General features: G+C 24.8%; 2 protein-coding genes across 7 annotated transcripts in view; one reads left to right on the forward strand and one right to left on the reverse strand.

The window, feature by feature from the left end:
• The window catches only part of LOC413328 (phospholipid-transporting ATPase ID), a 61,436-nt gene extending 51,487 nt beyond the window's left edge, over nt 1–9,949 (reverse strand). For all 5 annotated transcript variants that reach the window (XM_016912711.2, XM_016912715.2, XM_016912713.2 and 2 more), the window contains exon 1: nt 9,818–9,949. The gene's annotated coding sequence lies outside the window, so the exon portion shown is untranslated. The remainder of the gene's footprint in view (nt 1–9,817) is intronic.
• A 93-nt stretch (nt 9,950–10,042) lies between these two features.
• On the forward strand, nt 10,043–15,556 carry LOC409028 (3'-5' RNA helicase YTHDC2). 2 transcript variants are annotated; one of them, XM_006561252.3, is made up of 8 exons: nt 10,043–10,370; nt 10,776–10,994; nt 11,062–11,255; nt 11,368–13,459; nt 13,533–13,919; nt 14,010–14,260; nt 14,332–14,672; nt 14,764–15,556. In XM_006561252.3, exons 2-8 carry the CDS (start codon nt 10,798–10,800, stop codon nt 14,773–14,775), a joined length of 3,474 nt encoding a protein of 1,157 aa, XP_006561315.1. In that variant the 5' UTR covers nt 10,043–10,370; nt 10,776–10,797; the 3' UTR covers nt 14,776–15,556. The 2 variants fall into 2 exon arrangements, with proteins under 2 accessions (XP_006561315.1, XP_392558.3); XM_392558.7 differs by having other exon boundaries at nt 11,374–13,459.
• The last annotated feature ends 527 nt before the right edge of the window (nt 15,557–16,083 follow it).

Here is a 16,083-nt window from a genome sequence, read left to right on the forward strand (position 1 = left end):
CTGTCTATTCATATTTTACGCCATGTGGGACGTCACAATATCTCGTTATTCTATTCAACCTTGCTTTATGCGATTACGTTGCACCTGTAAAGTTCCGATTCCAATAACTAAAACACGTTAAATAGATCGATTCCTATTTTTTTTAGAAAACTGCGACATCGTTCTCGAATCTATCGTTCTTTGTCCTCCCTTCTTTCGTCCCTCTGATTCTCACGATCAAGAAAACTACCCATGGACAATTTAATAAAAATCGCATTCTCAATTGTGCCTTGTTCCTTCTATTTCTCGAATGTTATAAGATGGCCAATCAACGCTTCGTATTCGTTAAAGAAAACTATTTTGCCCTTTGTACCTCTGTTATGAAACATTTTATTTATATGCAGTTTGACATTCAATGAATCGTCGAATAAAATTATTATCACTCTGATGTTTCATCGAATAAAGATTAATATTGTGATAAATTCATTCAAATTTGTTTGTACGATACAGTTTCATTGTTGGATAAATGGATTCAATTAATAAAAATTCAACCAATCGAATATTGCGCCAAAAAATTCTCATAAAATGGAATTCAATGGAAATATAAAAAGATATGAGAAATAGATATACATACAGTGAAATATTAGATTATCGTAATAATTCCATCATCATATGTGCATATAATGTTTCTTAACAAGTCCAGAACATGTAAAAATATAAGAATCTTTATAAAAGTTCAAAGGTCATATAGATACATTATAATATTCGAGAATATAGGAGAATATCGATTATGCGAATTGATTGTTCGTTTCATTATTTCTTCAATTTAAAATAAAAGAAATATGTATATTGATATATAAGAATAGACATTCATATGTCTATATTTTTTTTAATTCTATTTTATATGATTATCATTATATTGTTGTATTTTTATCTTTTAATCATTATATCGATATCAAACAATTTATTTTTATACCAATTATTGTTTCAAAGTATTACAATTATGATACTTTTTGTCAGAAGCAGAATTCAATTATTTATAAAGAATTTTTAATTTCTAATTTTGTATGAAATGAATTTATTAACTTCCTCATACTATTTTTAAATTTTTCAAATTAAAAATTCTGAATTAAAATAATAAATTTTAAGTTTATTTATGTTTTAAAAATATTAGAATAAAAATGAAAAAAAATTTCAATTTATTTATAAGTTGCTTCGTTTCAATATTGAACTTGAAAAAAAAAACCAAGATTTTAAAAAACATTTTAAAAAAACATTTTAAAAAAACATTAATTACAATAATTATAAGCATTTATGCAAATACTGGTTATTTAAAGCATCATTAAAAATAGTGTATGAAATTAATTAAAAGTATAATTATATTTTTCCAAGCACAGTACAAAAATTTAATTTAATTGACTTGAATATATTGATCATTGCATAATGAATGAATACACAATGAAATGCCTATTAATTTCGATTTAATATAAAACCACAGACATTTATTAAACTACATATAATATTTCAAGGTGAAAATAGAAGCTAATATTTCATGCCATTAGAAATCGTGGCCAAATAAAAAATGCAGGGACTTAACTATGGAGGATATAAGCGTTTCTTCTTTGGTTGGCCTTTTGACAATGGTCAAGGCTAACTGGTTAATCATAAGAAACTGAATAAACCCACGTCAACGATGCATTGTCTTGTTGATACAATAATTGAGTAAAACGAAAGAGAATTGTGCGATGATGATATCGATGATATCGTTTCGCATATATCCTGACCGTTTAAGTATCTTTGAATTATTAAATTGATTTCTTTTCTTTCTAAGGATTTTTTCAGAAAAAAAGATATGTCTATGGAACCTTTTTTTGATAAATGACACTCAATTAAGATTGTATGTATAATATATAGAATATTTTCATCATACATTACACTATTTCTTTCAAATTATATAACAATATATTTTAAAAATTGCAATTATCCTTAAAAATTAATTATATGATATAAATTGATTTAAAATTTCAACAAACTTTTTTACCAAATATGATTTGTTTATATTCTGTTTAGAGTGTGATTTGATATTTATAATTTTTTATTCATGATTCCTATGTTAATACTTGATATTTTAAAAAAATTAAACGAGAAAACATGACCATGTGTTGAGTCAACAATTTACTTAATGTGAAAAAAATTGTCAAACATAGAGATATTTAACAAAAAAATTTGCTTATGTTCTTAGTGATTATGTCAAGGCGATTTTTTGTGATTTCACTTTAAGAGACTTCAACATCTTTGTCTCAATGAAAAAAAAAAAGAAAATAAGAAGAAAAAGAAGAAAAGGAGAGAAAGAAATAGAGGAAAACAAATGGAATTCTTCAAACTCACTTATTGCGACCTTCAAACTTTGCAGAAAAAAGTTATTTAAATAAACTCGTACTGTTGCTATTTTAAAGCATGTACAAAATTTATATCTTTTCTTGTTTGCAAAGCATGTACAAAATTTATATCTTTTTTTAAATACAATTCAAATGCCTTTTCGAAATAATAATATATCTGAATTTTCTTATAACCTTGAATCATTATAAAGTCATTATATGTCAAATTTCCCAATTACAATAACATTACAATAACATTATATATTATATAATAATATTATATATATAAATATATACATGTACAATTTTATGTATTTGATTAATATACACTAAATTTAAAACTTGACAAGATTTAATTCTATTATAATTTTTTTAATTATCCAATCTTGTCAACAAATAAATCTTTTTATCTTTCAAAAAAAAATTGAAAAATATTAATTTAATTATGATTTCAATGCAACATTTAATCCGACATTTCTTATACGATTAATTTACGTTATTAAATTCTACATTTTAGCATTGATATTATGAAGAAAAATTCCAAGGATATTTTCAATATTCCTTTCATCATTATTATTCCTTCTATCTAGATCTTGCAATCTCATGAAATTTAATATACATAGTACTATAATAAATTGTAATAATTTTTAAAATTTTCTAATTATTTCAGTATATTTTTTTTATTTATATTTTACTTCACAATTTTATTCTCAATAACGTTTCATTCATATTCTTCTCAAACTTAAAAATCATTTAATAACGGAGAATTACAATTAGGCTAAAAATAATCTAAAGACGTAGCAAGGTTAAGTAAACACGAAAATAAAAAAAATAAAAACTATTGCACCATTATCTCGAAATATTCCTCATACATTGTCAAAAAATGTAACTTCGATCGAGGCAGTAAATCACGTGTAATCAGTATGATTATTCAACTGTATAGGATAAGCTATGTGCTTATCTATTCTAATTACCAATGATTTCATATATATATATATACGCGTTACATCGACACTTTTAATCTATTTTCCCTCCTTCTCCCACCTTTTTGTATTTCCTGTCTTCGATAAGAGAAAAAATAAACCCAATTTGATTTCATTGGACAAGGTCATGGTGGCACTTTCTCACTCCCTAATTTGAATATCTAGATCTAATTATTTAAAATCTTCTCGTGTCGTGAGATCATAACTTTTTCTTCCCTTTCCTTTCTTTTTTTTTTTTATCGTAAAAAAGAAATTGCGTTTGACAAACTGGCGAAGAAGTAACACAGTGACATTTTGATGCAATTTGTTTCGAAAGATTGATTGCTAATTTCGAGTAGAAAATTTACGTTCTGCGTAAATGAAACGTTTCGTAATGTGGATTGTCATAATTACATCTATGTGTTCTTTTAAACTTGAATTACTGGTACCAAGAGAATAAGTGTGAGTTTCGTTTGAGAGGAATCACGATTGACTAATTTCTAGGGAGCTTATAGTAGGATAAATAAGCAATTGCAAATCTTTAGCAAGATTTTATGGCTCATTAATTTTGTATAAATAGCATATAGTAAGGAATTATAAGTTGTTTAAATGAAAATATACATGAGTTACGAGAATATCTCTTCTAATGAACTTTATATACATGTATTAATTTTGCATTTGTTTGATTACCAGATTACATTGTAATATGTAAATCAAGTGTTAAACTTTTGTCTAAACGATCTAAAGAATATAGTAATTAATTGATAACAATAATAATTAATAAGTGATAAAATCTGTTATTATATCTTATTGAACAGCTTTATAATTTTATGATTTTTTTAAAAATTTTAAGATATTGATTTGTATTGTAAAAACAACAATTGTATAATTTTTCAATTATTTATTTCAGGGAAAAAAATTTCGATGCAATTCAAAATATGTAGTTTCTATCTTGTAATAAAGAAAAAAAGAATTTTAATGAAATGTTAAATTATATTGGGAATTATTTCCAGTTAGAAGAGAAAAATTATACAATAAAATCATGTGGAAAAGATGAAATTTCACTGGAACTAACTTTGCTGATTATTTTAAAAATTACTCTAACATAAAGAAAAATTAATAAAAAATTAATAAAATTCTTAAATTTCTATCCTACGGTTTTCTCTTCACGGTTTTCCTTTATATAATAGAATTTTGTAATTCGATAAAAATTCTACACGCGTAAAACTTCCCAAAATAAGAATAGAATTTTTGTCTGAAAGTTATCCGTCAGCATCTAGTATGAAGTAATATAAACTTATAATAGATAAACAGATCAACATTGAATCTGTTAATACACGCTAGACTAATAATCATAACTTCAACCTTACTTCGTTTTAACTTGAAATATTCGTAGTTGAAGAGCTTCTTAGAAAATCAGAATTTTCATTTTCTTATAATATAATAACTTATAAAACAAATTTTTTTTCAATAACTTTGTAACAAACTGTCTTAATCTTCGTTCTTTTGTATATAAAATTCATTGAACGATAAAGTATTACAGCATGAGAATTCGATCATGCACCGATTACAAATTACCATCGACTATCATTGAATATCAATCACAAAATTAATCATCGAGAAAATATATAATTAATAATGTGATAAAAATAAAAATTAAAAAATATATTTAAAAAAGATATGCAAAAAAAACTTTAATTAAAACTTTAAACCATGAGAAATAATTTTACATATTTTTGCATACGAAGAAAAGATGATTTTTATCATTCTATGAATAACTGACGATTCGCGGATTCAATCCTGTGTAAGTTATTGTTAATAATAATAAAAATTAATGGACAATGTCGAACATAGTTGAAACTTGAATACCAGTCGATTTCGTCACTCGAAATCAACGACAGAATATGTAAATCGACTGCAAAGTGTTCATTGGTATACTATGTGAATAAGTCACGTGAATGTCTCCATTATTTACAAGCTCTGCGTAGGAGGATCGATGAGTGTGACCTGAGGTTACCATACGATCGTTAACGCAAACCTCTATTATTTTTATGTGATCGAGATTAGATAAAAAACGAACTAATAATTAGTTTATATATATATATAAAACATTAATATATCTTTTTTTCTTCTTCTTTATTTTTTCTTTGCATATTTTATCTTTCTAAATTGACTCCTAAATCGTTGAGAATTAATACCTATTATTTATCATTTTTTTAATATAATTATTCTCTTGTTCAATTATTGATTATTGTAAGTAAACAAATATGTTTTTCTTCTCTTTTATATAATTTTTGTATAAAAATAGTAAAAAAAATCAAGAATTGTTATTCAACTGTGCATTTGTACATCTATGTTTAATTTTATGGAAAAATTTATGAAATAAATAAATTAATTAAACTATATAATCCAAGAAAAGAAAAAAGATAGAAATTTCTCAAAAAAAAGTTTACCTACATTTCTTTTTCCTTCATTTATATTTATTAATATTATAGTTATATCTATATCCTATTATTAATTATTTTATATTATTAATTATTTCCTCAAAATATTATAACTACGTATCAAGTTGATTCATCATTTTCATTCCATAAATCAGAAATAATAATGTAATCAAATACAAATATCACTATTTTAGCGTGAACGATCAAAGAAAAATGTAACTATAGATTCTTCTGGATTGTTTATCGATTATGATCGATCTGTATCGTAACATTAACTATAAATTACTTATAACGATATAACCAGTACTGTGAAATTAGTAAGTGGCATACTTATAGATGATTCAGAGGGAATATAATAGTTATAAGTATATATTCCAATGCATCGAAAAATATGACAAGATTTACATAACATGCAGGGATATATGAACGCTCAAACAAGTGAAAATGCACGTGACGTTTCTGAGTCCAAGGTCGATTGACACAGACCGGACTTCATAGGAGAAAGGATCACCTTGCAAGTTCTACAAGTAAACGTGAATTAAATTAAAACTTAAATTTCAAACAATTATATAACAAATTTGATTGAATTTATTGTATATTTGATTGAATAAACTTGTATATTTATATTATATTACTTTATTTCTTCAAAATTACAATTTGAATGATGGAAATATTCATTACTGATTCTCACTTGGTATTAAATAATATGTAGGATTGAACTTTCAATTGAATGCATTTATTTGAATGTGAATTCCCATTACTTGAAAGAAGAATATGGAAAGAATTGATAAACTCCTATTATAACTGTTTGCCTCTTATAACGGGTTCAGAAATTTTACTACCTATAATTTGAAAAATTCTTTGATCTTGATAACATTTTATTTAATTTTTCCTATTACTATGTTCACTGTTATAACTGTTCAAGTTTGAATTCTAAATCCGCTAAGTCTGTTCCAATGGGTGGGTGTCATCAGCCCATATCGACAAGAAAAGAACAAAATTTCCTTAAGTTTAGAAAAATTAATAACTTGTATTCTGATCAGGCTGATAATAATAAAATAATATTTATATAACGTTATTTAAAAAAATATATTTGGAGGAATAATTATATCAGTATGATATAATCTAAACACACATGCTGGATAATTTTAATTTATCTCCAATGTTGTTAAAAAAATGCCATCTATACTATAAGCTTTAGAAAATATCAGAAAAATTTGAGAACTTATGGAAACTTTAATTAAGATTGAATGATTAGACTTTAAACATATATTTGCATTTCGATGCTATAAGAATGTTAAATAAAAGTATTATTCGATGAGAAAAACTGACGTGATCTGTATTCAATATTGAAATACAATGATCAAAGTTGAAAATGTAAATTCAAAATAAGCAATGTATTGTACAGTATTAACGCATCGTTCATGAATTATTTAATAATAGAAATTATTCTAGTTTGAATGTGAAAGTTATTGTTTTCAAATTTTCTTCTAACCATTTAATATTGAAAAATTATTAATAAATTGTGGATATTTACTTTTAAATGCTTTAAAAGTACAATTAAAAAAATTGGAAATTAAAATTCATCCTTCTTAAACATAATACATTATAAATATTAGATTATATATTTAAATTTCTCACAAAAATTTAACTCTCACAGTATTAATGCATTAGTATTAATGAAATACAAATATTTCATACAAATATGTAAATAAAAAACTTATTAATATTTATTATTTAATATTAAAAACTTACAAATAAATTTCAAAATTATTAGTATGTATTTTATATATCTATTTTAAAAGTAATATGTATAAAAATCACGAAAATATCGAATAAAATTAAAAAAAAAAAAAAAATTGATTAAATCTTTCGAAAAATTAATTTCAGAGCAAAAATGGTCAAAAACAGATAAATTTTTTTAGTTGAATTATACTGTTTAAGATGCAATTCAAACAGTATCAATATCGATTTAACAATGAAAGAAATCTAGATACATATTCATTCTCTTTTTCTTTGTCGATCAATCGAACCAATTGAATTGCAATGAGGCGCGACCACCATGGACGAAGCATCACGAAACGTAGCATATAGGTGGTCAATTAGAAATACACTAGTATACGCGTGCGCTCAATCCAATTAGATCGTTCGTTCAGTTTGTTTGATCCGACGTTTATTTTACCGACGACGATTGTTGGACGGCCGAGCACTTTGCCGCGCCACCTTTTTAAGCTCCAATCAATGAGAATCTTTAGCGTTTGCCCGAGTATTAACTAGTAGACAAGCGCAACGAGCAGATGCGATGTTAACTTACGTAATTTCTGAATGACATCGAACGTGGCCTCCGAGTTTCGAACAACAAACATACGAACTTTCCCTAAAATAATTCAGATACCTTCTTTGTCTCTTTTCTATTTCTATCTTTCTATTTCTTGATATCAATCTGTTTTTCTTATTTAGTTTTGTTTTTTCTTATTACTACCGTTTCTATTCACGATGTTTAAATAATTGGCATAAATTTTTAAATAATTTATGCATTTTAAAGGTTATAAAACATATAAGGTTATAAATATAACATCCACAATAAATAAATTAACATAATGATATTATATAAATATGATTATGATCACCGATTGTAATCACTATTATTTATTCATTATATATGTTATGTTGACATGCACATTAATAAATATTTTATTATTTATATATTCGCTGTGCTTTTCAACGAACCTTAAATTTGGATCTTGATCGTGACTACATTTTTATACGCATGCGCAAATAGTATACATGAATACTCGAGCAATTTGATTATATTTTTTTTTTTTTGACATTATAAATTTATTATGACTTTTATTATATTATACTTGAATATATAATACATTTTCATATTATAATTTCATAATTGATATAATGATGATTAACGATATTTAATATTATAAATAATAAAACACTATTTTATAATTTTGATATATTATATATATAAATCATACATATTTTATTTTATTTTATTAATTTTCTAATTTTTATAAATTTTTACCGATAATAGTTTGATATTTAATATTTGAATGAATTTATTTTTAGATATATGATATACTATTTTGTCAATAATAATATATTCATGATATTCATATTCTATTCCATTTCATATATTAAATCATATGTTATTTTAGTTCTATTAAGAAGACAACAAACATTTACTTTTAAATAATATATTAAATCTAATCTTAATTTTTTAAGTATTAGTTATTATAAAATTTATTCATTACACCGCATTTTGAAAAAAATATATTATTAATGAATAATAACTATATTCAGTATATTGAGAAATTATATATAATCAAATAATTCTAATAATTACATATCGATATGAAAAGAACGAAATCTGGCAGTTCAATTGTTTATTTAAAATTTAGAGTTCCCTTACATTTTTCAAATAATTAATTTTATACTGATTTTATATAATTTGAAAAATCTGCATATATAAGTTAATAAAAAGCACGTAAATGTACAACTAAAATATTTAAGTGAGTACTAAAATGGGAGGTCATCGGCAGTTCTCAGCAAAAAACCTGTTGCTTCGCTTACGTAGTCAGGAAGTTTAATCTTTATCGTTAAACTTATAGAAAAAGTAATAGAAAATCGAAACTTTAACCAAATTTATGAATAACATGAAAAATAAATAATAGATTGACTTGCTTAATATAATTCACATAAATATGGAGATGAAAAAGTTTCGATGATTTCGTTCACATCGCAAATTTTAAAATCTCAACTGTCGTTCATGTTCATGTTGAAATTTTTTAAAATATATATTTATTATTACATAATTTTTATTATTTAAAATTGTAAACGATATGCAAGCACGTATGAATTTACAAGTTATGGATAAAAAATCTTTATAAGATTTTACTGATATTTTTAACAGTCAGACAGTAATTGATGGAAAGGCATACTCTTAATCGTCAATCATCATGTACAAAATCTATTGCTGTAAATCTTAAACATTTGACTTTTCTACATAAGATTATGCGTTTCTTAGAAAATATAAACTTACCTAAAACCACTAATCCTTGATAAAGCACAATAAACACTTGGAAAATACGATATAGACGACATAACCCGCGCACCAAACTAAACCGGCCATATTGTTTACTGGAACAGTATTTAACCGTGTGCCTGCTTTCACTGTTTTGCGGATCTTTTATGAAAAACGATTATAACGCACTCTATTGTTCAAATAGATTAACTTTGTTGATCGTTCACATGGGTACATTGAAGTATGATTCGACTGTGAAACTAGTAGAATATGGTTTATATCGATACAAGCTATTCTAAGTAATTTTATACATTCAAGTAGAGGGAGTATTTCTCATAATCAAAAAGGACGTAAATATTATTTGCTGTGTTTATTACAGGTCATCATTCAGATATGGCGTGTTTTTATTAAAAATAATTTTCAGAAATTTCTACGAATATTACAATATACATATGTAGTTATAAATTTAATATTTCAAATAGATAAATAGCTATACTTACTTTAATAATTAATTATTTAAACATCATATATTAATACAATTCATGTACATTTATAGGAGCATCGAAATTATGTGAGTTAAACAAGATATATATTTCTAAAGTTACATGCATTTTTTTCGAATCTTATTTATATAAGGCAGTTAAAATAATATTATAATTACACTTATGTTTAATTTCAATTATGAAATAATTATAATAATATTTGTTTATTAAATTATGCAATTATTATTTTATTTTATTTCATTATCATATATGTGTATGATATATTAAAATCATATAAAATTTAATTTGTTTAAATGAAAATTATTTTGTGTTTCAAAATAAGTTTTATTTCAAAATAAAAACAAAATAAAAATACAAAATAAACTTTAAGGAAATTTTAAAATATTTATATTTTAAAATTATATTTTTTTGAGGAAAATTTAAGAAAAGTTTAAAAAAGATTTTCTGTAAAAAATTTAGTGTTTGTTTTTCAGATATACTTATTAGACATATACAATGCCACGTAGAAATCGTCATAAGAAAACTCCTCTTATTGGGGAAGATACTAGAATTGCAGTAAATTTAACATTAAAAAAATTATTAGAAACTCCTGATCAGAAAGAATTAGAATTTCCATCTTCATATACTGCAGAAGAAAGAGCTTATATTCATAAATTAGCATATGAACTTGGATTAAAATCTAAAAGTAGAGGGTAAGTTTGAAAATAATAAAAATATTTTATTAAAACAGAAAATAAATATAAATTTTTTTTTTAATAGTAAAGGTACAAATCGTTTTTTAACTGTATACAAAAGAGAAGGTTCAACAATAGTTCAAGCTGATGCTGTAATAAAATTACAGAAATCATCAAGACAAAGTATATATAATTTATTACAAGCTTTTCCATTAAATCATAAAGAATGTCAAGATTTATTACCACCAATTGAAAGAGAACGACCTCCTAATACAGATGGTACTAATATTATAAATATTAAATTAGATTTTTAATATATTATATTATAGATATATTTTATGAATATATATATTTATTTATATATTTATTTATATTTATTTATAATTTTAAGTTTCAGTAAATACAAATACAAAAGCAATGGGAAGATTAAATAATAGTGTGCCTCAAATACCACAATTAAAAACTAATTTTGATGTATTGAATTATCGCAAAGCTCTCCCAATTTTTAACTTTAGAGAAGATATTCTTGATGCATTAAATAACAATCAAGTAGTTATAATAGGAGGTGAAACAGGTAGTGGTAAAACTACTCAAGTCCCTCAATTTATTCTTGAACATTGCCAACAAAGACAACAACCTTGCAGAATTATTTGTACTCAACCAAGAAGATTGTCAGCTGTTTCAGTAGCTGAAAGAGTAGCATTTGAAAGAGATGAAAAAATTGGTCAAACATTTGGTTATCAAATAAGACTTGAAAGTAGAGTTGCTCCAAAAACTCTTTTAACATATTGCACAAATGGTGTACTTCTTAGAACACTTATGGCAGGTGATTCTGCTCTGAGTACTGTCACGCATGTCATTGTAGATGAAGTTCATGAACGTGATAGATTTTGTGATTTTCTTCTAATAGCTTTAAAAGATGCATTACAAAAACATAAATCTCTTAAACTTGTACTTATGAGTGCCACATTAGATGTTAACATTTTTGTAAAATATTTTAACAAATGCGCAGTTATAAATGTCTTGGGTAGATCATATGATGTTGATACGTATTTTCTTGAAGATGTCTTAAAAATGACAGGTTATATGACAAAAGAAATGCTTTCAAAGAGAAAAGAGTTTATGAATAAGAAAGATCAACATAAAATTTTAGAAACCTGGACTCAATATAAACCTCAACAATCAGGATCAAATGCTATGAATGAAAGATGCATATTACCTGCACCAATATTAGCACAGCAAAATGAACCAGTTCCAGAAAAAGTAAAATTAGAACCATGGTTAGCAGAAGAAATGGATAAAAGCATTTCGGACGCATGGTTACGTGGAGGCGAAGATAATTTTGCACAACTTTTATATTTCATACTTTCCGAAAATGTCTCGGTAGATTATCAACATTCCACAACACTTGTAACTCCGCTTATGGTAGCTGCAGGTAAAGGATGTATAAATACTACTGAACAGCTTTTAAATTTAGGTGCAAATTTAAATTTACGAGCAGCCAATGAATGGACTGCATTAGATTGGGCAAAAAATATGAATCAAACTGAATGTGCCGAATTAATAGAAGCATATATGAAAACTTATGATTGTACAGTACAGGATGAAACAAAAGCACATGCTAAAGATATTTCACTTCCAGAAGAAGATAAATTTTTATTAGATGTGTATCAACATACATTTAATGATGATAAAATCAATTATGATCTTCTTTTACATTTAATTTTGCACATTCATTTAAAGATGCCTCCTGGTTCTCTTTTAGTATTCTTGCCAGGATATGATGATATTGTAACTATGAGGGAAAAAATAAATAATGAAGAAAAAGAAATGAATAAGGGTTTACGCTATAATTTATATGTACTTCATTCAAATATGCAAACATGTGATCAAAAAAAAGTATTTAAACCAAGTCCTGTAGGAACTCGTAAAATTATTCTTTCAACAAATATAGCTGAAACAAGTATTACAATTGATGATGTAGTATATGTTATTGATTCGGGAAAAGTCAAAGAAAAATCATTTGATGCATTATCAGGAGTATGTACACTTAAATCTAATTGGATTTCTCAAGCTTGTGCAAAACAACGTAAAGGTAGAGCTGGAAGATGTAGAAAAGGCATTTGTTATCGTTTATTTTCGTCAGTTCGATATAATAGCATGGAGCCTTATCAAACTCCTGAAATTTTAAGATCACCACTACAAGAATTATGTTTGTACACAAAACATTTAGCTGCAGGAAATACACCTATTGCAGAATTTTTAGATCGAGCATTAGAACCACCTTCTAATGTAGTAACAAGAAATGCAGTTCAATTATTAAAAACTATTGATGCATTAGATCCATGGGAAGATCTTACTGAATTAGGAAGTCATTTACTTGATTTACCAATTGAACCGCGACTTGGAAAAATGTTATTATATGCTGTTGTTTTGAAATGTTTAGACCCAGTCTTAACAATTGTATGTAGTTTAGCATACAAGTAAGTAAAAGTTTATAATTTTTTGGACGTATTTAATAAAAAAAAAAATATTATTTTGAAAAATAATTTCCAGAGATCCATTTGTATTACCGTTTCAACCATCACAAAAACGAGCTGCAACCGCTGCTCGTAAGAGATTTGCAACCAATACATATTCTGATCATATGGCAGTTTTACGTGCTTTTCAAGGTTGGCAAAATGCACGTGCAGGTGGAAAAGAACGCATATTTTGCGAACAAAATTTTATTTCTGCTGCTGTTATGGAAATGGTGGTTGGAATGCGTACCCAACTTCTTGGTCAGCTTCGTGCATCTGGATTTGTTAGAGCAAGGGGTCCAGGAGATATTAGAGATTTAAATTCTAATTCTGAAAATTGGGCAGTTGTGAAGGCAGCTTTAACTGCTGGTTTATATCCAAATTTAATAAGAGTAGACAGGGAACACTTGCAATTAAGAACACAGTGTGTTGCTTTTTAAATTTTTTTTATATAAAATTTTAATATAGTATTTATTTATATGTTTAATTAATTATCATTTGATTAATTTTATAGAAAAGAAGTAAAAGTATTTTTTCATCCATCATCAACCTTAAGAGATTATCCTAAATCACCAAGAATGACATCTACTCAAACGTATGCAGCTAATGTAGAAGCTTTACCTTGTGATTGGTTACTTTATGAAGAAATGAGTCGTACAGGACGATTTTGTCATGTTAAAATGGTTACTTTGGTAAATCCATTAACAGTAGCTTTATTTTGTGGACCAGCAAGATTATCCGTAGATGTAATCTATGAAGCTGAATGTGAGTGCTCAATTCTTTAATATATTATAACATTATTTCAATATTTTAATGTTATAATTTTTTGTTTATAGCTGTACCAGAAAGTGAATCAGATTCTGAAGTTGATGAAAGTAATGAAGGAACAATCTTTAAACTTGATGATTGGGTAGTATTTAAACTTGATCCAGAAACTGCCAGATTTTTTTTACATCTAAGGCAAAAATGGAATGCTTTATTTTTGAGACGTATGAAAACACCAAATAAAGCTATGTCGCAACTTGATGAAAAAGTAGTGAGTACCTTAGTGAGTGTAATTACAAATGAGGAACAGGCATGTGGATTACAACAGCCATCTGGTATTGGTCAAAGACCGCGCCCTTTAATTGTTGATTATTATCCTGCCAATGTTAGGAGAACAGATGATTTTGTTGAGGTAATTTTTTAAATTTTCTAATTTCAATGAGTATTATTGATTGTAATATTTTTTTTGCAATTGTATTTTAATGTAAAATTTTCTTTTTTAGAGAAATTTTTAAAATTGGATGGAAGAAACATATTTTATTAAATGTAAATTATAAGAGATATTTTATTCTCTTGGTTCCTATATGTGATCATAAAATTCAAATGATATTCCAATATTTAAATAAATTTCATATCAATAGGTTGCTTTTGAATTAGACAGGGTAAAAGAAACGAATTGCTGATATAGAATAATTGTTATTTCATTAAAATGTTTTTTCGATATTAATAAATTTAACAAATTTTTCCTTTAGTTGCAAAGTTTTAAAGATATTTTATTTAATCGCGTTATATATATATCTCTTATATATATCTTATATTTATTTATTAATTAATAACATAATTAATAATAATTCTGATTATTTAAAATTAATATTATTCATATAAATTTTTTTTTAAATATACAAAAAGTTTTAATTATATAAATTATATATTATACAGCATTGCTAAATAACATCAAGTAACATTAGGTAATCATATACATATATAAAATTTCATGACATACCAAACAAAATTTAATTTATTATGAAGGTGCTCTTTTTCTGAGATTGCTTTACATTTCCATTTTACTGCCTAAATAGTATAGAAGAATAACATGTAGGAATCAAAGTAGATTTTTGTATCTTTCAATGTGATATACTGTATAGATTTTAATCTTAAGTAATTTATTTACATTTTATACTGTGCATAAAGTACTTAATGTTATGATTTACTATACAGAACAATCGCACTAAGAAAAATATTAATTTGCAAACAAATAAATAAGAAATTTAAGCAAAAAAAAAAAAAAAAAACGAAGTGCAATTTAATTCTTTTGATGTTATTATAATTATAATAAAATTTTAACCAAATTTTCTAAAATATGATAATTATTTATAATTATTTTGATTATTTTAATAATCTTATGATTTTAATGTAAAAATGTTTTATAAACATTTTTACTTAAAATCAATTATTTGCAAATATTTATTATCAAATACAAAATTTATTTATATTTAAAAGTTTTAGGAGTTATAAACTATAAAAAGATTATTTATTTTATGTATAATCTTCTAATTTGTGAGGCTAATCATAAAACATTTAGGCAGCAATAAATATATGATGGTAACATAATCTTTAGAATTATTGTAATACTTTTTAGTGTGATAATAAAAAACGTTATGTCATAATAAAGAAATGTTTCTTGATTTTTTATTTACCATTTACATATATATATAAATATAATTATTTTTTGCAAATATAGAATAATCTAATTATTCATAGTGAAAAATCAACTCATATTTGATTTGTTTAATAACTTTAAAAAATTAAAAATTGTTTATTAA

Source organism: Apis mellifera, linkage group LG6 (assembly GCF_003254395.2).
Source record: "Apis mellifera strain DH4 linkage group LG6, Amel_HAv3.1, whole genome shotgun sequence".
Classification (NCBI taxonomy): Eukaryota; Metazoa; Arthropoda; class Insecta; order Hymenoptera; family Apidae; genus Apis; species Apis mellifera.

What these genes read in the sequence shown, in the direction of transcription:
- LOC409028 (XM_006561252.3), top strand. Translation starts at nt 10,798, where the DNA reads ATGCCACGTAGAAATCGTCATAAGAAAACTCCTCTTATTGGGGAAGAT. An exon ending in ACGACCTCCTAATACAGATG is followed by an intron (nt 11,256 to 11,367) that starts GTACTAATATTA and finishes TATAATTTTAAG; the next exon opens with TTTCAGTAAATACAAATACA. An exon ending in CACTTGCAATTAAGAACACA is followed by an intron (nt 13,920 to 14,009) that starts GTGTGTTGCTTT and finishes TTAATTTTATAG; the next exon opens with AAAAGAAGTAAAAGTATTTT.